At 42.9% G+C, this 22289-nt stretch overlaps 1 protein-coding gene across 1 annotated transcript; it reads left to right on the plus strand.

Annotated features, from left to right (window-relative positions):
- The first annotated feature begins 5328 nt into the window (after window positions 1–5328).
- LOC136477879 (chaperone protein dnaJ A6-like) lies at window positions 5329–11049 on the plus strand. The gene is made up of 8 exons (XM_066476135.1): window positions 5329–5500; window positions 5891–6062; window positions 6156–6330; window positions 6434–6569; window positions 8892–9025; window positions 9857–9999; window positions 10088–10286; window positions 10398–11049. Exons 2-8 carry the CDS (start codon window positions 5910–5912, stop codon window positions 10718–10720), a joined length of 1263 nt encoding a protein of 420 aa, XP_066332232.1. The 5' UTR covers window positions 5329–5500; window positions 5891–5909; the 3' UTR covers window positions 10721–11049.
- Window positions 11050–22289: the final 11240 nt, after the last annotated feature.

A 22289-nucleotide genomic window follows, 5' to 3' on the forward strand; every position in this document is an offset into this window, starting at 1 on the left:
TGAGGAGGTTCATGATATGGAGTTTGATGAAACAAATGGTTCCCAAGAGGAAGATAAGAATCTAGATGATGTAAGAGGCACTCAATTGGTCAATGCAATGAAGAACATGAACATTAGTGAGTTAAGGCCTAGAGAGGTGATTGATATTGAAGACGACAAGAATCAAGTGCTCTCTAACTCAAATGTGTAAGCTAGTGGTTCTCATGATCAAATTCAAGCAAGCACTAGTAATGGCAATGTGCAAGATCAACAAATGGCTAGTTCATCATCTCAACCAAGTGATCAATCTAATGCAAGCAATCAAGTGCAAGTGCTTCAACCAACCAATGTTGCAAGAGATCATCCATTAGACACTATCATTGGTGATATTTCAAGAGGTGTGCAAACAAGATCAAGATTTGCTTCATTTTGTGAGCATTTATTATTTGTGTCATCCATTAAACCTAAGAAGATAGATAAAGCTTTGAGGGATGTTGATTAGATAAATGCTATGCATGAAGAGCTAAACAACTTCACAAGAAACCAAGTATGTGATTTAGTTGAGAGGCCTAAGGATCATAATGTGATTGGAACTAAGCAGGTCTTTCGGAACAAGCAAGATCAAGATGGGATAGTAATAAGGAACAAAGCAAGATTAGTGGCTCAAGGTTACACTCAAGTTGAAGGTCTTGACTTTGGAAAAACATATGCCTCGGTTGCAAGATTGAAAGCAATTAGGATCTTGCTAGCTTATGCATATGCCCACAACATCAAGTTGTATCAAATGGATGTGAAGAGTGTATTTCTCAATGGGTACATCAATGAGCTTATGTATGTTGAGCAACCTCCCGGTTTTAAAGATGAGAAGAAACCCAACCATGTCTACAAGTTGAGAAAAGCTTTGTATGGATTGAAATAAGCACCTAGATCATGGTATGAAAGATTGAGGGATTTCCTACTCTCTAAGGGATTCAAGATGGGAAAGGTTGACACCACTCTCTTCACCAAGTAGCTTAGAAATGACTTGTTTGTAATGCAAATCTATGTTGATGATATCATCTTTGGATCAACAAATCAAGAATTTTGTGAGGAGTTTGGCAAGATGATGGCAAGTGAGTTTGAGATGTCTATTATTAAAGAACTTAGTTACTTCCTTGGTCTTCAAATCAAGCAAATGAAGAATGACACATTTATGAGTCAAGGCAAGTATATAAAGGACATGCTTAAAAAGTTTGAAATGGATAAGAGTAAAGCTATTAGTACACCAATGGGTATAAGTGGAAGCTTGGATAGTGATGCTAGTGGCAACATGGTGGATCAAAAGATGTATCGGTCTATGATTGGAAGTTTACTCTATGTGACCGCATCAAGTCCGGATGTGATGTTTAGTGTATGCATGTGTGCTAGATTTTAAGCCTCACCAAGAGAAAGTCATTTGAAGGCAACAAAGAGAATTTTGAGGTACTTGAAGCATACACAACATGTTGGATTATGGTATCCCAAAGGAGCAAGATTTGAGTTGATTGGATATTCGAATTTCGATTATGCGGAATGCAAAGTTGAGAGAAAGAGCACATCGGGCACATGTCAACTATTGGGAAGATCACTTGTATCTTGGTTATCAAAGAAGTAAAATAGTGTAGCACTTTCAACCGCCAAAGCGGAGTACATTTCGGCCGGTAGTTGTTGTGCTCAATTACTTTGGATGAAGGCTACCTTGAGTGACTTTGGAATCAAGTTCAAGCAAGTGCCATTGCTATATGACAATGAAAGTGCCGTAAAACTCACCAACAACCCGGTTCAACACTCAAGAACAAAGCATATTGATGTCCGCCATCATTTCATAAGAGATCACCAACAAAAAGGGGACATTTGCATAGAGAGTGTGGGCACCGAAGATCAACTTACCGACATATTCACCAAGTCACTTGATGAGAAGAGGTTTTGCAAGCTAAGGAATGAATTGAACATACTTGACTTCTCCAATATGTGTTGATGCACCCCATTATATGATATGTCTCTCCTTCGAGCAATCCAAGGTAAAAGTTGATTGGCATGGCAATACATCCTTGCTAAGGACATGATTAGTGCATCTAGACATATTTCACATTTGAATAGGCTCATTCATAAAAATCAAATGAATTTGATGCTTGTATGGTACCACTATTGCTTGTATATTTGAAATGATCTAGTGGTAGCATATGACATGTTTGTGGGCTTATAAACCTTGTGTTTGATTTAGAAAATGAGCTATAAGTGTTTAACTCAACATGATACAAGATAACCCTTATTTGGAGGTGTGAAGAAGCTTGTCCTTGGATCAAACCGAGTTAAATATCTTTTGCAAGTAATCTAGATTGAACCAAATTGGAAAAATGATCCTCATTTCACATGGTCTCACCCCAACATATCTATAATTTGAGGCCACCTTTTATGCAAATTGTTGACATTATTAATCCTACCCTATCTATACTTTAAGCCTTTGTAGTCATTGATGACAAAGGGGGAAAAATAGTGTACAAAGATAGTGAAATAAAGGGGGAGAGATAATGATAATATATGGCAAAAGAAGAGGATCAATTCAAATTTTGAGCATACAAATAGGGGGAGCAAGCTCATAAACTTGTATGGTGCACTTGAATGAGCATTACATATGTTTGCTTGCATGACATAAGTTTTAATTTCAAATATTCATGCTTGTGTGGTGTATGCTAGTTGTAGGTTTGAATGTTAAAATGAAAAACTAGCATGCATAGGCTAAGTAACTAGACTTATGTTCATTCTATGAAAACTAGACCCTTGCATGTAATGTTGATCTCACGGGGTATTCTAGTTCTTGTATATGTCTAGTTACTAATGGTGCTAAGGATGGTATATTGGTGCACTCCGATTGGTATCACGCTTCAAAGGTCCATCTCTTATACCTTAGCATCATTTGGTAGAAATTGTCTCCTATATTTTTGTGGCATGGTGAAGATCATGACAATGGTGATGGCATGGTGATGGTCAAATGCTTAAACTTGGAAAAGAAGAAAGAGAAAAACAAAAGGCTCAAGGCAAATGTATAAAATATAGGAGCCATTTTGTTTTAGTGATCAAGACACTTAGTGAGTGTGATCACATTTAGGATAGATAGCCGTACTATTAAGAGAAGTGAAACTCGTATCGAAATGCGGTTATCAAAGTGCCACTAGATGCTCTAATTCATTGCATATGCATTTAGGATCTAGTGGAGTACTAACACCCTTGAAAATGTTTGTGAAAATATGCTAACACATGTGCACAAGATGATACACTTGGTGGTTGGCATATTAGAGCAAGGGTGAAGAAGTTAGAAGTGAAAACGAGTTGATCACGAAGACGCTGGCGTCGGTCAACTGACCGGACGCTGGGTCTGAAAGCACCGGACGCTGGCAGCGTGCGTCCGGTCAAACTGACGGGTCTGCATAGTACCTAGGGTATTGCACCGGACGCTGGTCTGTGTCCGGTCAAGGTGGACCGGATGCGTCCGGTCGAAAAAATACGCCTCGGGGAGCTTACTGGAAACGACCGGACGCTGGGGCTTCAGCGTCCGGTCAGTTTTGCCGGAGCGTCTGGTCAACTATGTAGCCGTTGAAATCTGATGAACAGCGTTTGAAGCTAGTGACACGTGGCATGAATTAGTGGACCGGACGCTGAGTCCAAGGTCCGGTCAGTATGACCGGAGCGTCCGGTCAGAGCGCGTTTTGCCTAGTGAAGGGGTATAACGGCTCTATTTGATTGGGGCTCTATTTATAGCCCTATGGCCGGCTCAAGGGGGCTCTCTTGCACATTTTCATTGACATAGCAACCTTGTGAGCTTAGCCAAAGTCCTCCCACTCATCTCCATCATTGATTCATCACCTTTGTGAGATTGGGAGAGAATCCAAGTGCATTGCTTGAGTGATTGCATCTAGAGGCACTTGGTATTCGTGTTGCGCTGTGGATTTCGCTTGTTACTCTTGGTGATTGCCACCACCTAGATGGCTCGGTGTAGTGGTGGAGGATCGGCATGGGTTGGTGATTGTTCGTGGCCGTCTCCGGTGATTGTGAGGGGAGTTGTACCTTTCCCGGCGGAGCGCCGAAAGGTAACTCTAGTAAATTGCTCGTGTCATTGAGTTACCTCACTTGTGGTCGGTTCTTGCGGTGTCCAATCGTGTGGACGAGGTTTGTGAAACACCTCTTAGCCGCCGAACCACCAAGTGTTGGTCGACACAACGGGGACGTAGCGTGTTGGTAAGTACATGAACCTCGGGAGAAAATCGATTGTCTCTTGTCTTTGGCATTCTCCCGGTGATTGACTATATACTCTTCTTATGATTGGTTCATCCCCTACACGTCGGTATAATCACCCTACTCACTTATTTATATTCTTGCAAACTAGTTGATACAAGCTCTTTAGTGTAATTAGAATTAAGAGCTTGCTTTATTATTTACATTTATATTAGTTGAGATCTTTTGAGTAGCAAGATTGAGAGCTCTTAGTGAGTAATTACATTGGAAGTTGTGTGCCTAAGTAATCATTACAACTAGAATTGTTGGATAGATGACTTGCAACCCTTGTAGAGCTAGAGCAAGTTTGCATTACGCTATTTGTCATACTAATCAAATTGCTCTACTTGATTTGTAGATTTCTAAAATAGGCTATTCACCCCCCCTCTAGTCATATTAGGACCTTTCACCCCCTCTAGCAATCAGGACCTTTCACGAGTGGGACAGCTAGACCCACCCGTCATCCCCTTCCCGTTCCCCTCCTCTGCTTCCCCCCTTCCCGCTACTTTTCTAGACCTTTTTGGATTTTCTTTTTCTATTGTGAATCATTTTTTTGGAAGTTTGTAGAGATATTTTCAAAGAATTATAAATATTATATTTGGATTTTTCATATCTCAATCTGTCTCTAGGAGTTTTCTCAGAATTTTTAAAAGCTTAATGATATTTTTGTGGTTTTAAAACTTTATCAAGTATTTACTAGTTTTTTTTAACTAAAAAGAGGACAAAACCATCTTCAAACTACTTCAAACTAGAGTAGGAAGACAATTTAAATGCTTTTAAGTTGAAGAGGTAAGAAGTCTAATCTAATTATGAATTTCAAAGATAAAAACCGACTGTGACGATAATTTAGAAATGTAAATTTGATCTTCCTTTTTCCTTTATTATGGAAGTAGTAGTAAGATGGACATGGACTGACGAGTGACGAGACATTTTAGGATGACCCACTCTCAGCCCATGGTGCAACTCAATCAAGTTGTACTGGAGTATATATATTTGGGCCGGGCTATATCACCCACCAATCCAGCCCATGTACTACGACTCGTCCCTTCCTGTCCCAACTCTTATTATAGGCGTCTCCGCTCCGTACACGCCTCTACAGATCCAGGCGCCCTTCCGCTGCCGCGCCGCCTCTCGTCCTCCCCGCGTCGTCGCCCTCGCCCTTGCCCCGCTCACCGCGGGCCGGCGTGCGGTGGAGATCCATCCTTGCTCGAACTGACTTATTCCTTTGCTGGTAAGGAAACCCTAGCTCACCTGGATGCATCTTTTGGTTCGTTCTGTGGAATAATCCGTTGTTTGCTGCGAGTTGTCAAATCTTTCGATCTGGTATGGATGCGTCGATCCGTCTAGTGTGTTATGGGTTCGTGTTTTGGGCGGTAGCGTAGTAATAGCAGCATATCCTCCAATTTTTTTCGTGCGTTTAACTGAACCCCTATGCCGCTAGTCTGGTCCGCCCGTGGTTCAGTCCTCGTATATATATCTTTTGCCGTTCCTTGTTTTTGGTAAGGCGATATTTTATTGTAAGTTCACTACTATAGAGTACCTTCTCTTTTGAAAAGTACTGGCACTTTTTATCATGTATTATTATTAATCGCTTGATTTGATTCGAGTTTTCTGTTCATAGCAAGTACCTATTATCAACCATGTTTGGACGCATGCCAAGGAAGAGCAGTAACAATACCAAGTATTACGAGGTTCTTGGTGTGTCTAAGACCTCAAGTCAGGATGAGCTAAAGAAAGCTTACAGAAAAGCTGCCATAAAAAACCATCCTGATAAGGGTGGAGACCCTGAGAAGGTTTGTTCTGTTCACATTTGTTCTGTACTATTATCTTAGTATGTGCAATTGTAGGTGTTCTCATCGCCAGGTTTTTCTTGATGAACTGGGCAGTTTAAAGAGTTGTCTCAAGCTTATGATGTTCTTAGCGACCCGGAGAAGAGGGAGATCTATGACCAGTATGGAGAAGATGCCCTTAAGGAGGGAATGGGAGGAGGCAGCAGCAGTGATTTCCATAGCCCATTCGACATTTTTGAGCAACTTTTTCCGGGTTCTAGCACCTTTGGTGGTAATCAAAATATCTTGTGGTGTTGTTTGTATATATCATTGCTTCATGCTTCCCTTTTAGATTAAAATACTGCAATGTTTATATATCGGTTTATGTTTAATAGGTGGCTCAAGAGGACGCAGACAAAAGCGTGGTGAAGATGTGGTGCATACTATGAAGGTTTCCTTAGAAGATCTGTATAATGGGACAACCAAGAAACTATCTTTATCGCGGAGTGCTTTGTGCTCCAAGTGCAAGGGGTAAGTTTTTCTTTGTTCTCAATAGATAAATTGTCTTTTGATGAACAGTTTTGCTGTGTTGATATGTGGTGAATGGTGCAAATATACTAATGTCGCAACTTTCAAATGATGCATCACTGGCTTAGTGTCTTTCACTTATGTGTGTTCAATGTTGAATTTAATGTAATAAAAAATCAGACATGAACATTACCATACATTGAGTATTTCATGGGAGGGTGGTATGGTAGGGACTATGTAGCATAGCTTTGTTTCACAAGAAGAGGTCTACATTTGCAATTTTCTATGCACTCTAGTTTGTTGTGTTGAACTTTCTTATCTCCTGCTGTGGTTGCTGAAAGTAGTGTTTTCTGGTCTACAGAGAAAGCAACACTCTAATAGTAATATGACTGGGAGCATAGTTCTTTTGGGTCTATGCAATAATCTCTTCTTTTGAACTTTTAGCCTGTCAAGTTGCTTCTCTGTTATAGGATATGGTCATAAACTTTTACATTCAACTTTACTTTCCATTGAAATCTTAAATTTTCTTGGTCTACCACAAAATTTTTAGTATTTAGCTATGATAATTATTTGAAGTTACAAAATGGTTATTTTTGTGGCTGGAATTGAATTTCGGTAGATTATTATGGACTTCATATTCTCATTGGTTGCTCCCCGAAATCCTGGCTCATGAAAAGCATTAAGGGCAGTCCCAACACGGGATGGCAATAAATGACTATGCCACGTATGCAAAACGCTGACATGGCAGGAGAATAAACGAGGACACAGAATACAAATCCAAGAAACGGTTTCTCAACCAGGAAATCGAGTCGTCCTGTCCCATCTTCCAACGCCAGGAGAAACGATGATTCTTGCGTTGGAGACGGGTGGTTGTTTCTTTACCGCTTTCGCCACCAAGCAAGGACGTGTGCATCAATGCCGCACCTCCGCCCACGCCAAGACGTCGCCACTTCCCATGCCATGGAGATCACAACCGCTTGTGCCAGCCAGCTTCCGCCGATCACGCTCGCCGGTTTCGATATAGGCCACCGTAATGCTTGTCGGTGTCCATATAGGCCAGCTTCCGCCGATCACACTCGCAATGGTTGCTGTCTGGTTAGATTTCGACAACCCATCACCGACCGTGCTCGCGCGCCGCCCATGCCCCTTGCTGGCAGGCCGTACCCTTGCGTCCTGCCCCTAGCGCTCGCCATGCTGGAGAGCAGCCATCGATGCGTGTGCTTGCCGCCGTGCAGCAGGCCGCCCCCGCGCACACGCTGGTACTCGCCGCTGCGCCGGAGGCCGTTGCCGCACACTGGCTGCTGCACGCCGCGCTGCAAGCCACTGTGGCTGCCCTTGTGCACTGGCCCGCTACTCATCGCGCGTGCCCCATGCACCGGCCATTGCCGCCTGCCCCGCTTGAGACACCGAGGAATATGCGGACGGGAGAAAGATGTGGATGGGGTAGAAACAGGAGACGATTTGCCAGAATTTTATGGGGACCCACATGATGAAACGACACGTTGGAGGGGGCAGTTTCTAAGCTAGTGTCTACTGTCTAGATGAGGTGGCAGTTATAGAAACTAATAAATAGTTTCAGGGTTGGGACTGCCCTAAGGGCCATAAACACATTTTTGTGACATTTATGAATACTCATGATGTTGTCATTTCACTTTTTTTTTTCATTCACCTGCATTATATATATCATGATTTGTACTTAACATTCTGTCTCAGAACAAAAGTGTACAGTTGGATTTCTGCTGCAACTCATGAAGGGTTCCAATGTTCTATTGCTCCAGATGTTTCTCTCGCAATTAATCCAAATATTAAGTGCAATAAACCATGGAAAGATGCATGCATCTTTGTATTTAGGCACTAAGTTAGCAAGGAAAATTTCTGAAAAGATTGATGTAGTCTATGGAGTATTATTTGATGTCTAAAACATCCAAGATTCATAATGTGACCATGTGCAAGATGAGAAAAAAAAATCTATGGTTGCTGATATTGACATTTGTCCTTTTATCCCTTATATATTTTGTTTTGTCATTTGTCAGAAGTTTCTGTTGTTTAGTTCTAATGTGTAGTGGACTTAACTTGTAATTTTCTCCATCATCAGTAGAGTAACACAAGCAGCAAATTTTCCCCTTTTATAACTTTTGATGAAGTTTATTTGGTGCCCAAACCAGAAGTGATTTCACAATTGGTGATCCCCCTCAGATGAAACTGCAAGTTTGTCTGGTTTAGTACTAGTTGTAGTTACTTCATTGCGACCAAATATGCCCTATTGCCTTTGCTTTTGAAATCATCTGTATGGATCTCACCGTTCCCTGTCTGTTGTACCTTCAGGAAAGGATCAAAGAGTGGGGCGTCAGGAACTTGCCATGGTTGTCGTGGTGCTGGAATGAGAACAATCACAAGGCAGATAGGCCCTGGCATGATCCAACAGATGAACACTGTTTGCCCTGAATGCAAAGGATCAGGTATGCTGCTGTTTTATCTTTACAACAACAACAACAACAACAAAGCCTTTAAGTCTCAAACAAGTTGGGGTAGGCTAGAGTTGAAACCCAGCCGAAGCAATCAAGGTTCAGGCATGTGAATAGCTGTTTTCTAAGCACTCCTATCTAAGGCTAAGTCTTTGTGTATATTCCATCCTTTCAAGTCTCCTTTTATTGCCTCTACCCAAGTCAACTTCGGTCTTCCTCTGCCTCTCTTCATGTTACTATCCTGGCTTAGGATTCCACTACGCACTGGTGCCTCTGGAGGTCTCCATTGGACATGTCCAAACCATCTCAACCGGTGTTGGACAAGCTTTTCTTCAATTGGTGCTACCCCTAATCTATCACGTATATCATCGTTCTGAACTCGATCCCTTCTTGTATGACCGCAAATCCAACGCAACATACGCATTTCCGCGACACTTATCTGTTGAACATGTCGTCTTTTCGTAGGCCAACATTCTGCACCATACAACATAGCAGGTCTAATCGCCGTCCTATAAAACTTGCCTTTTAGCTTCTATGGTACCCTTTTGTCACATAGGACACCAGATGTTTGGCGCCACTTCATCCACCCTGCTTTGATTCTATGGCTAACATCTTCATCAATATCCCCGTCTCTCTGTAGCATTGATCCTAAATATCGAAAGGTATCCTTCCTAGGTACTATTTGACCTTCCAAACTAATATCTTCCTCCTCCCGAGTAGTAGTGCCGAAGTCACATCTCATATACTCAGTTTTAGTTGCTGTTTTATCTTTCATTTGATAATATTGTTCCACTGAGTTTGTTCCTGAGGCTGTTTGATGTTCAGGTGAGATCATAAGTGACAAGGATAAATGCCCAAGCTGTAAAGGAAACAAGGTAGTCCAGGAGAAGAAGGTGTTGGAGGTTCATGTGGAGAAAGGAATGCAACATGGCCAAAAGATTGTATTCCAGGGTCAAGCTGATGAAGCTGTGAGTCTCTGTTACAATTTACACATGCATGCGCATATCTGCCTGCTGTCAGTATCTATCTAATGTTCGAATTTTCCCTTTTTTTCAGCCTGATACGGTTACAGGAGACATTGTTTTTGTCCTGCAACTTAAAGACCATCCAAAATTTAAGAGGAAGTATGATGACTTATATGTTGAGCACACAATCTCTCTCACTGAGGCACTGTGTGGCTTCCAGTTTGTTCTTACTCATCTTGATGGCCGGCAGCTTCTGATCAAATCTAACCCTGGGGAGGTTATTAAACCAGGTAAGATATATTGAATCTCTTTTTTGCGTGTTATTTTCCTTTGAGCTCAACTATTCTATCCAATAAAATCTCAGTTCTGCATGTATTGATATTATATTTTGTTTGAAATAGGTCAACACAAGGCCATTAATGATGAGGGTATGCCTCAGCATGGCCGTCCTTTCATGAAGGGTCGTCTGTTTGTTGAATTCAACGTCGAGTTTCCCGAGCCTGGTGTGCTCTCCCCTGCCCAGTGCCAATCAATGGAGAAGATCCTTCCAGCGAAACCAGGGAGCCAACTGTCGGACATGGAGCTGGACCAGTGTGAGGAGACCACCCTGCATGATGTCAACATAGAAGAGGAGATGAGGCGCAGGCAGCAGCAGAAGCGGCAGGAAGCCTATGATGAAGACGAGGAGGCGGCTGGACCAAGGGTGCAATGTGCCCAGCAGTAAAAACTTGGGTTCATCAGAACACTGTTTTCCAAAAATTTCCGCAGGATTTATCCATCTGATTATCTCGATTCTTTTTGGCAAAAATGTATCCATTCTGAACTTGAAACTGTGTAGTTACTAGTGTCAGGAAAAAAAGAGAGCTCAGAATGGCATGTTCTTTGTTTGAACATCTAGCCCCAGAATTCAACCCTGGTCATTCAGCTACAATTTACTGAGCACGCCTGTGCAACGCGTCACTGGCTTAGTTTTGTGTACCCATCTAAAAAGTATCCAGGTCATTGTGTGCTACTATTTTGATGTGTATGAAACATTGAGTTTGTTGGTGGTAATGATTTGTGATGCACCGTGGTGGTGGCCCTTTGATGCGAAAACTGCTGAGGTATGTTTAAAATTTTAATCTGAATTTGTTTAAACCAGGCGTCGCCTGTGCACTTCGTTTGATGATAGTTTGGCTATTTTGGAGGTCCGTGCTCTTCTGTTTGATGATAGTTTGGCTATTTTGACATCTGCCCACGCCATTTTTGGTTGGCCTATCGTGATATCGTGCTACTGTTACGTCGCTGTGCGTGCTTGCCGCTGCTGCTTTTGCATCCGGTTCACTGTGTAGGGGTGATTCAGCTCGACGCCGCGTCGTCACCCGATCTGCCAGGTGGCCGCTCGAACAGATGCGATCTTTTTCGGCTGCTTTTTGGGAGAATCTTGCTGCTCGAGATGTGTTTTCTTGCGTCGTTTGTCGATCACGACGGGCGGGCGGACTGTTGATTCGTCTCGACGATTCGTGCAAGTCTTGATGCGGCTTGCTCGAAAGACGCAATAATCCAGGCAGGTTTCTCACGTGGGACTGGCCTGGGATTCTGGGAACATGTTGCATACGTGCATGAGCAAGCGTACGCTGACGGAGAGTGAACCCCAGCAGGGGTTGCGTGACCGGCCGTTCAAAGTACGTATATACTCCGTATTCTATAAGATGTTCAACGCACAATTTCAATGCGTTTCTGATTTTTTTTCGGGCAGCACGTGCACGTTGTGCGTGCCCCTTGCCGTTGCGTGTCCCTTCTTTTAACTGCAGCTGCACCACCTCACGTAACGGTTAGTGGTTGAGACGTAACTTTTCTATGGGCGATTTGCCTGTCTGTCTAAACCCCTTCCTGCCGCACTTAAGAAACGAGAAGAAAATCGTCTGGACTGGACACATGTTTACTATACAATTTCAGCATCAGACTGCCACAAATCGTCAGCCCAGTGGCCTATAATGCATTTCATTATACTCTGACGGTCTGAGTCTGACCATTCACCATTGCATACCACTTGCAAATAATGTAACATAGAGTTTCAGAGATGGAATTTGTCAGATTTTTTTTTTCAGTTAAGGACCTCCTAACTAACTCTGTAGCCTATACAGTGACTGACTCACCAACTTTGTCGCTACCTGGTGCCGGTAGTCTGACCATTTCAACTTCCCGCACCTCGCGCACGAGCTCCCCCGCCCGGCGTCCACCTCGCCCGCCGACATCCAGGCCGCGGCAGCCAAGGCTGCTGCTGCTGCTGCTGCCGCCGCCGCCGCCGTCGATGCCGCGATGCCGACGTAGAGCAATGCGAGTCTTCCTCCCATCATGCTGCCGAGACGCCATCGTCGTCGTCAGCCGCCAGTTCGGAGGAGGTAGCCGCGGCCAGCAACACGGAAGAGAGCGTGCTGTTCGACTTCGATTTGCCCGACCTTCTGCTGGACCTGAGGGACGGCCTCTGGTCACCCATCTGGGCGGCACCTCCGGCGGCGGCCGAAGAGTACGACGGCGACAGCCTGAGCGAGCCGCTTCTGTGAGCCCACGATCACTGCTGGATGGACGCTGCCGCGCCGGTGCAGCCGGACTAGCCGTTCCTTTCGGACGCACCGGCCGTGACCTGCCGGTGGTTGCCTGCAACGGACGACCGATGCCACGTGCTTTTAGCTTCGTGTGTGCGTTGTGCAGAACTGTAGAGAGAGAGAAACGCATGGCCGGTCGGTCACGCTCGCGCGGCCGTGGGCGCTTGCTTGTGGGGTCGCTGTGATCTCCGGATGGCAAGTCGTTCTAGGATGCGGTGAAACAGTGGATTGCCTTGCCTACTTGCCTGTGTGACCAGACACTTGGTTTCTAGACTCTGGCCAGGTAATAACTTGGGAATGTCAGTATTACAGCATCAGTTTTTTTTATTAGTATTTACAGCATCAGTTGATTCAGTTGTATATAGTTGTGAGTACCCAGCTTCTTTAATTTGTCAATATGTACTGCGTATATATCGTATTGCGGAGAATGAATTATGCAAGGATGTTGTTAAGTACATCTTCAACATTTCATGTTAAGTGTAATGCTGATCGTATTAGCGAGTGTTTTTTAGGAATGGAGAATGAAATTAAATTTTGGATTAGCTCTATATGTTGTGATACAAGCTACTCCTAACACATCAAAACTTAAGAACAAGAGCCTCTCCTTTTCTTTCTCTTTCTAACCCTAAGGAAAACTCTCAACCACTCAAAGGAGAGCCTAATCCCCAAGTAGTGCTCCACACAACCTACTATTTCTCCGTATATAGACACTTGGTTATTCTTCAAAATGTTCTTATATGAAGCACTCAATCCAATTATCCCTAGGGATAAAACTGTTAAGATTTTTGTCAATGCATCGGATGGACCCAACGTCTACGTGACTTCGTTTTGCCTCGATGCAAGCTTTACGATGACCACACATGTCCTCTGACTTGTCACCCAGGTTTTGAGCCTAAATCGCTCAAACCCATGCGCCAATAGTTTTGGGATCCAAACCACCAATACCTTCATGCTTAGTTTTGAGGATCAGACCAGCAAACCCTCTTGCATACCCTACAAGTTGTGACTCACCGATGTCGATGTGTTTTCAACCTCCGGTAAGGTTCGATGCCTTCACCTTCCTTCTTGACTTGATCTACGCCATCTTCATCATCCACAATGTAAACATGTGTCCGGTCTCTGCCAAGAGCCATGACACCATCATCCTCGTCCTCGACTTGGCCAACACCATCTTCATTATTCTCTTCATTCCTTGCACTCTTTCTCTTTGTGTGAGCGATATGGATAGTCCGTGACCTCGTTGGTCTTACTTGATCCGTTAGTCCTAAGCCTCTCCTCGCTTGCCCTTCACCGCTTTGGTTCATTGTCGTGAACCTTGTTTGTCATTCACCCATTCCAGCCGATAAACCTGTTGCATCCATCACCTGCACTTCAAAAGACAAGAGACACAATACAAGACTACACCGCTGGTTAGCCGTTAGCCATTGGGCTAATCTAGTATATATAAGTTAAGAGCACCGAGAAAGCCTCAAATCATCTTCATAATGACTCGTCATTCTTCAGTCAAGGGCACATATATATCAACCTTGACTTCTCTAGTTCACATATTTTCAACTAATTATTCTTTCAGCAATAGGCGATGTGAAACTAATTATATGGTGACTTCGTTAATTTCAAGATTTCTCGTTCTAGTCTCTCATAGGAGTCATATATAGGAGTAGGCGTGAGTATGTGTGCACATATGTGGGGCATTTGTAAATGAGCATCTTGATGTATCTTGACACATTTTCTATAACATTAACATGAGTTTATGAGTTAGTGGAAGTATCTTTGGAAGTAATTTTGTATGGTTGATGTACTATATGCATAATGAAGGATTAGCAGTCAAAATCAAGATATGAAGTTAGTTAGATTGTCACATTTTAGTTTTTGTCCACTGGCTAGCTTGGCTGTTATATATTCCACTACCACCGGATGCGTTAGTTACGCTTAGGTTCCTACAGTCTTAAGCAATCAGTGTTGTTAGTCAAAATCTAATTGTAAGGAAAATAGACCCAAGGCCCATTTACTTTGGATTTTGGTGTTTGATGACCAACACAACCAAATTGGACTAATGAATTTGCAAGTGATTGTTTTGTAGTTCAATAGGGTGCAAGACGTGACTTGGATGAAGGTGATGTGATGATCCGATGATCAACACCATAAGCAAGATCTTAGAAGCACAAGAGAAGACCTAAGATATCAAGCAAAGTCCAAGCACGAGGATAAGAACCAAGCCGGACGCAAGATCACGAAGAAACAAGCTCACAAAGGTGACCGGACGCTCCGATCAAGAGGCTCGGCAACAGAAGGCGTCAGCAGCAGCGACCGGACGCTGAAGTGATCGGACGCACCGATGGTACTATTCATAATCACCGGCAACACATCTAGTACTGACCGGACGCTGGCGGCAAATCGACCAGACGTTGGACTACAACGTCCGATCGAGTACAGAAAGGTTCCAGAGCGGTGAAATTGCGACCGGACGCGTCCGGTGGCATGTGACCGAACGCTGGAAGCGTCCGATCAGTTGATCGTGGCTCTAACGGTCGGGACGACCGGACGCGTCCGATTAGGATGACCTGAGCGTCCGATCAGTAGCAGAAAAGTAGAATTTCATCCCCAACAGCTACTTTCTTAGTGGGGCTTATAAATAGACCCCCAACCGGCCATTTGAGGTGAGTGGAGCTGAGGAAACATATCTAGGATGTTGGTACACCATTTTAGTGATCTCCACTTGCATAGTACTTAGTGTTTCATTAGGTGATTAGCATAGGTGCTTTGCGAAGTGCTTAGGTTAATTAGACCACCGCTTATGCGCTTGCTCTAGGTTTAGGCCTAGTGTTTAGTGAGGTTTGCAAACATCTTACTACCCGGTGCTTGCGCACACCTTTGTTGTACATCGAAGGGGCTTGTAGTCTTGCGAGATCACACCAACCGCGTTTGTGGTGTGGCCGCCACCGTGTACTGGAGGGAACAAGGCCCACGGCGTTTTGACTGAAAGCTTGATAGTGAAGACGGCGGGGAGCATCCGAGAGAGGCTTGCCGAAAGACACGTCGAAGACCCACTTGCACGTGGGGAAGACCCGAGGCTATCCATAGAGTTACCTGACTGGGAGCTTGGCCCTTACGAGGGATTCCTTACGAGGGGCTCCAACGAGGACTAGGGAGAAGCTTGCGCGCTTCTCGATACCTCGGTAAAAATACTGGAGTCGTCGACGGGAGTTTGCATATCTCTACCTTGCTCTTTAGCTTCTGCATTTACATTGTTTACATTACTCCTTTTGCGGTAGAGATAGCAATACACTAGTAAAACCGTAGTTACACATTTAGATAGTTTATCTTTTGCATAGGTTTTGCTAAGGTTAGAAAAGAGACCATAGTTTAGAATCAGAATTTTAAGTTGCCTAATTCACCCCCCTTCTTAGGCGTCACGGTCTCCTATAATTGGTATCAGAGCCGGTTGGCTCAATTTGGACCTTTGGCTTAACCGCCGTTAAGTCGACACTATTTAGAGTGGTTGGGATGGACACCTCTAGGCCTCCACACTTTGGTGGCACTAACTTCCCATATTGTAAAGTTAGAATGGATTGTCACCTTGAGGTGGTAGATTTGGGTGTTTGGAGAGTCACTCGTGATGGGATGAAACCCATTAAGAATCCCAATAAACCCACAAAGAGTAAAGAAAAAGAAATTCATTTCAATGCTAGAGCTAAGAATTGCTTATTTGAATCTTTTAGCATGGATGTATTTAACCAAGTGTTCACTTTAAATACGACACATGAAATTTGGTTAAAACCCCAAGAGCTTCATGACGGCACAAGTAATGTCCATGAGCAAAAACATTGTCTAGCTAAGCAAAATTATGATTCCTTTGAAATGAACGATGATGAGCTTGTTCGTGATATGTATTCTCATTTGAATCTAATTATCAATGAGCTTCATTCAATAGGATTAACAAAGCTAGATGATGCAGACATCGTGGGGAAGATCATCTCCATGCTACCACAAAAGAAATATGCAAGCATCATCACCATCCTTCACAACATGAAGGACTTGAGCACCATGACCCCAGCCATAATCATTGGCAACATAGTGGCATTTGAAATGTCACGCAAGATGGGTCAAGAAGAAGCCTCTTCATCAAGCAAAGGCAAAGCTTTCGCATATAGTGAGAAAAAGAAGATGAAGGGCAAGCAAGTTAAGACAAGCTCAAGCTTAAGCTCCTCAAGTGAAGATAAAGAAGAAGATGAGGATGATGATGAAGATTTAAGTGATGATGATCAATCTTCCTCCTCCACCTCCGATCTTGATGAAGAATCAATCAAACTAATCAACAAGGTGGAGAAGATGATCCAAAGGCTCAATGTCAATGGTGTGCCTATCCAAATTTGAGATATCATCTTCACCAATCAAAGAAATGAGCAAAGAAAGAGAGGATGCTATGGATGCGGCGAGTTGGAGCACTTTGTGGAAGTTTGTCCAAATAAGCCCACACCCAAGACAAAGAAGAAGGCATGTAAGGACAAAGCCCTCACATCAATAGGGTCATGGGATGATTCTTCAAGTGAAGAAGAAGACCATCACAAGAGGCGAGGGCACAAGCACTTATCATGAAGATCTTCTCATGTGTGCCTTATGGCACGAGGTAACGAAAGCTCATCCTCTAGTGAGAGTGGGAGTGATGATGAAATGCCTTCTTATGATGAAATTGTGCAATAAAATCTTAACTAAGCTAAAGTTTGAACTAGTCAACAAAAAAAGCTTGGAAAATTAAAAGAAAAGCTAGATAGTTCACAAGAAGCATATAAAACTTTGCTTGAACAATATGAGACATTTGCTAATCTCAATATTGAACTATCTACTAAAATTGAGCAACTTGAGGCTAGTGCAACAACAAATACTTGCACAATCAATGATGAGCAACTTGTAAAGAAAAATGAAAAATTAAAAGAAAAGTTAGCTAGCTCACAAGATGCTTATAAAAGTTTGCTTGCTAAAATGGAAACCATGTGCAAACATTATGATGAGCTAACTAATAAAGTTGCTAATCTTGAAGCCGTCGGTACAACTCTCACTAAGGCACCTAAAAAGAAAAAGTTATATCTTTAACATGGATGCCTCTACTTCTTGTAATGATTTATGTTTAGACTCACCCTTGTACAACCAAGTTTGTGTTGAGAAAGTTGTGGTAGATATATGCACACAAGAGGTTGCAAAGGAGAATGAGCAACTCAAGCAAGAAGTGGCTCGCCTCACCAAGGACTTGACTCAAGTAAAAGGCAATGCGAAGCAAGCCTTACTTCATCAAGATAACACCATCAAGGGAGTGAAGAAGCTTGATGAAGCACAAACCATGGTTTGCTACGTGTGCCACAAGTAAGGTCACAAGTCCTATGAGTGCAAGGTAAAGATTGGGAGAGGAGCAAAGAAGAAAGAGAAAAAGCAAACAAGCAAGCTCTCCAACACCTACACCAACAAGGTGGACAAGAAGGCCTCCACACCTTATCTCTTGAAGAAGAAGAAAAATGACAAGGTGGTGGCCATCAAGGTGAACAAGCAAGTCATCAATGGGGTCAAACGCTTTTGGGTGCTAAAGGAGATCATTTCCAACATGAAGAGCACCAAGAAGATTTGGATCCTGAAAGAAAAGTGAGAAGTCCAATGGACTTCAGGGAATTTAAAGACTTGGTAAAGTATGGGTGCATTTCGTGGGGTGCATCATGATGGACAAGATCATTGCCAAGTGAGTTAGTGAATACTATGGACCTAAATTCCCCTTCCCATGTTAGGTAACTAGATTCAATTTTCTTCAAGTGGTACTAGATTTAATTTCCTACAAGTGGTATCTTTAAGCATCTAGTTACTTTTCATGCCTAGGTTTGCATTTGCATGTTTATATCTTTTGTCATGCATACACTAGGTATATCTTATGGTAGGCTTGCTCGGTTTCATTCTTAACCCTTGGAGCAAACCTAAATAGTTTAAAATTATTTAGGAGCACGACACATAGCTTGTCTTTCGATTGTTCATCTAATATGTGCCAAAGTCTAAATTGTAGATAATTTCTTCTGAATATCGCCTTCGAAAATTACTCTCATATTCATGTGATGTCATCTTTCAAGTGGTATTTTTGATTCTAAAATCAATGTGCATGTTTCCTACAAGTATTCCATACTTGTGTGCACAAATTTAGGGGGAGGTTACTCTACAAGCTGGATGCTTTAAGACTAACACATTTTCAAGCTTATCATGTGTGTAGTAGTCTCATTACAAGGAAAATGGAGTCCCTGGAGTTAAGCATCATACTTCAAATATCCACCACCTATTGCAAGTGGTAAAAATTAAATTGGTTTCCGCATGTGGTATTTCTAAACCGATATCATCATGTTGATTTCATTTTGATATTTATATGCTTTCTCCATGCATTATATAGATTAAATTCCCTTGAGCAATAATTTACCAATTATGCATATGCTTTGCCTTCTACCATATGTATGCATATATTTAGGGGGAGCTTAGTCTATATAATGTGAGATTCAAATTTTGTGACCTATTCCACTGTACATACAAAGGATCACAAAGTTTGACCCTCCCTTGGGCTGCTAATGTCTTCCTTTTTGGTGTTTGATTCCAAAGGGGGAGAATTTAGAGGACCAAAAGCAAGCATTAATTTATAGGACCAAAAGCTAGATCATAATAATTTACAAGTGGTAATGGTCTACAAGTGGTAATGATCCGAGAAAGGGAGGATAGTGGATTATGGATTAGCCTATGTGAAAGGTCCTAATATGGCTAGAGGGGGGGTGAATAGCCTATTTAAAATTCTACAAATCAACTAGAGCAATTTGATTAGTAAGACAAATAGCGGAATGCAAACTTGCTCTAGCTCTACGAGGGTTGCAAGCCACATATCCAACAATTCTAGTTGCAATGATTACTAGACACACAACTTGCTATGAAACTACTCACTAAGAGCTCTCAAACTTGCTACACTAAAGAGCTCCACTAGATGAACTTAAATAACAAAACAAGCTCTCAATTCTAATTACACTAAAGAGCTTGGCATGACTAGTTTACAAGAATATAGAAAGTGAGTAAGATGATTATACCGACGTGTCGAGGGATGAACCAATCACAAGATGAAGATTAAGCCAATCATCGGGAGAATGCAAATGACAAGAGACAACCAATTTTTCTCCCGAGGTTCATGTGCTTGCCAACACGCTAGTCCCCGTTGTGTCGACCAACACTTGGTGGTTCGGCGGCTAAGAGGTGTTTCACAAACCTCATCCACATGATTGGACACCGCAAGAACCTAGCCACAAGTGAGGTAACTCAATGACACGAGCAATTTACTAGAGTTACCTTTCGGCACTCTGCCGGGGAAGGCACAACTCCCCTCACAATCACCGGAGACGGCCATGGACAATCACCAACTCGTGCCGATCCTCCACCGTTGCACCAAGCCGTCTAGGTGGTGGCAACCACCAAGAGTAACAAGCGAAATCCGCAGCGCAACACGAATACCAAGTGCCTCTAGATGCAATCACTCAAGCAATGCACTTGGATTCTCTCCCAATCTCACAAAGATGATGGATCAATGATGAAGATGAGTAGGAGGGCTTTGGCTAAGCTCACAAGGTTGCTATGTCAATGAAAATGTGCAAGAGAGGTGACCTTGAGCCGGCCATGGGGCTTAAATAGAAGCCCCCACGAAATAGATCCGTTATGCCCCTTCACTGGGCATAACGCGGGTTGACCGGATGCTGCAGTCTAACTGACCGGACGCAGCACCGGACGCTCCAGTCATGAATACCGGACGCGTCTGGTCGGCATACCGGATGTGTCCGGTAGCCCCCAGACTGCCACGTGTCTAGTTCAAACCATCATAGTCGTTGCTACTTAGTCTGCCGATGATCGGACGCTCACACCGAACGTAGAAACTCAATTGACCGGACGCTGCACCGCCGAGTCCGGTCGAGTCCAGTAAGCCACCAGGGCCGACCGGACGCGTCTGTTAGAAACTGACCGGATGCTGAGCCTTAGCGTCCGGTCGTGTACAGTAAGCACCCACTCATGACCGGACGCGTCCAGTCATACCGGACCGGACGCTGCCAGCGTCTGATCAACAGAACTACCGAACACTGTTTTTTCTGAGTCATACCGGACGTGTCCAGTGTTGTGACCGGACGCGTCCGGTCACTGAGTCTATCGCCGAATATTGGACGTGTCCGGTCATCATACCGAACGCGTCCGGTCACTCTGTAACCAGCGCGACTAACTCATCTTTGACTCTATCTTCTTCACCCTTGCTCAAATGTGCCAACCACCAAGTGTATCACCTTATGCACATGTGTTAGCATATTTTCACAAACATTTTCAAGGGTGTTAGTACTCCACTAGATCCTAAATGCATATGCAATGAATTAGAGCATCTAGTGGCACTTTGATAACCGCATTTCGATACGAGTTTCACTCCTCTTAATAGTACGGCTATCTATCCTAAATGTGATCACACTCGCTAAGTGTCTTGATCACCGAAACAAAATGGCTCCTACAATTTTACCTTTGCCTTGAGCCTTTTGTTTTTCTCTTTCTTCTTTTCCAAGTTGAAGCATTTGACCATCACCATGCCATCACCATTGTCATGATCTTCGCCATTGCTTCATCACTTGGAGTAGTGCTACCTATCTCATAATTACTTTGATAAACTAGGTTAGCACTTAGGGTTTCATCAATTAACCAAAACCAAACTAGAGCTTTCAATCTCCCCCTTTTTGGTAATTGATGACAACCCTTTCACAAAGATATGAATTGAGATTTAATTGAATTCACGTTGCTTGCCCAAGCATATCTACCATGTGTAAAAGAATATGGACAAGTTTCATGAACTCCAAATGGTAGTAATTGATCCCCCTACATATGTGCTAGGAGTTTGGATTGTAGCTTGCACATATGCTTAGATAGGAAATATAGGAGTCAATTTCTACCAAATGATGCTAAGGTATAAGAGATGGACCTTTGAAGCGTGATACCAATCGAAGTGCACCAATGTACCATCCTTAGCATCATTAGTAACTAGACATACACAAAAACTAGAGTACCCCATGAGATCAACATTACATGCAAGGGTCTAGTTTCGATAGAATGAACATAAGTCTAGTTACTTTAGCCTATGCATGCTAGTTTTTCATTTCATCATTCAAACCTATAACTAGCATACACCACACAAGCATGGATATTGAAATTTAGAACTTGTACCATGCAAGCAAATATATGAAATGTTCATTCAAATGCATCATACAAGTTTATGAGCTTGCTCCCCCTACTTGTGTGATCAAAATTTTAATTGATCCCTTTCCTTTATCATATCTCTCCCCTTATGTCAAATACTCCCCTATCACTCATATCTTTGTTTCTCTTCCCCTTTGTCAATAATTAGCACAAAAGGTGAGCTCAAATTATAGATAGGTTGGGGTGAAACCATATGAAATGAGGATTATTTTTCCAATTTGGTTCAATCTAGATTACTTGCAAAAGATATTTAACTCGGTTTGATCCAAGGACAAGCTTCTTCACACCTCCAAATAAGGGTTATCTTGTACCATGTTGAGTTAAACACTTATAGCTCATTTTCTAAATCAAACACTAGGTTTACAAGCCCCCAAACATGTCATATGCCACCACTAGATCATTTCAAACATATAAGCAATAGTGGTACCA

The sequence above is a fragment of the Miscanthus floridulus genome, chromosome 8, assembly GCF_019320115.1.
Source record: "Miscanthus floridulus cultivar M001 chromosome 8, ASM1932011v1, whole genome shotgun sequence".
NCBI lineage: Eukaryota > Viridiplantae > Streptophyta > Magnoliopsida > Poales > Poaceae > Miscanthus > Miscanthus floridulus.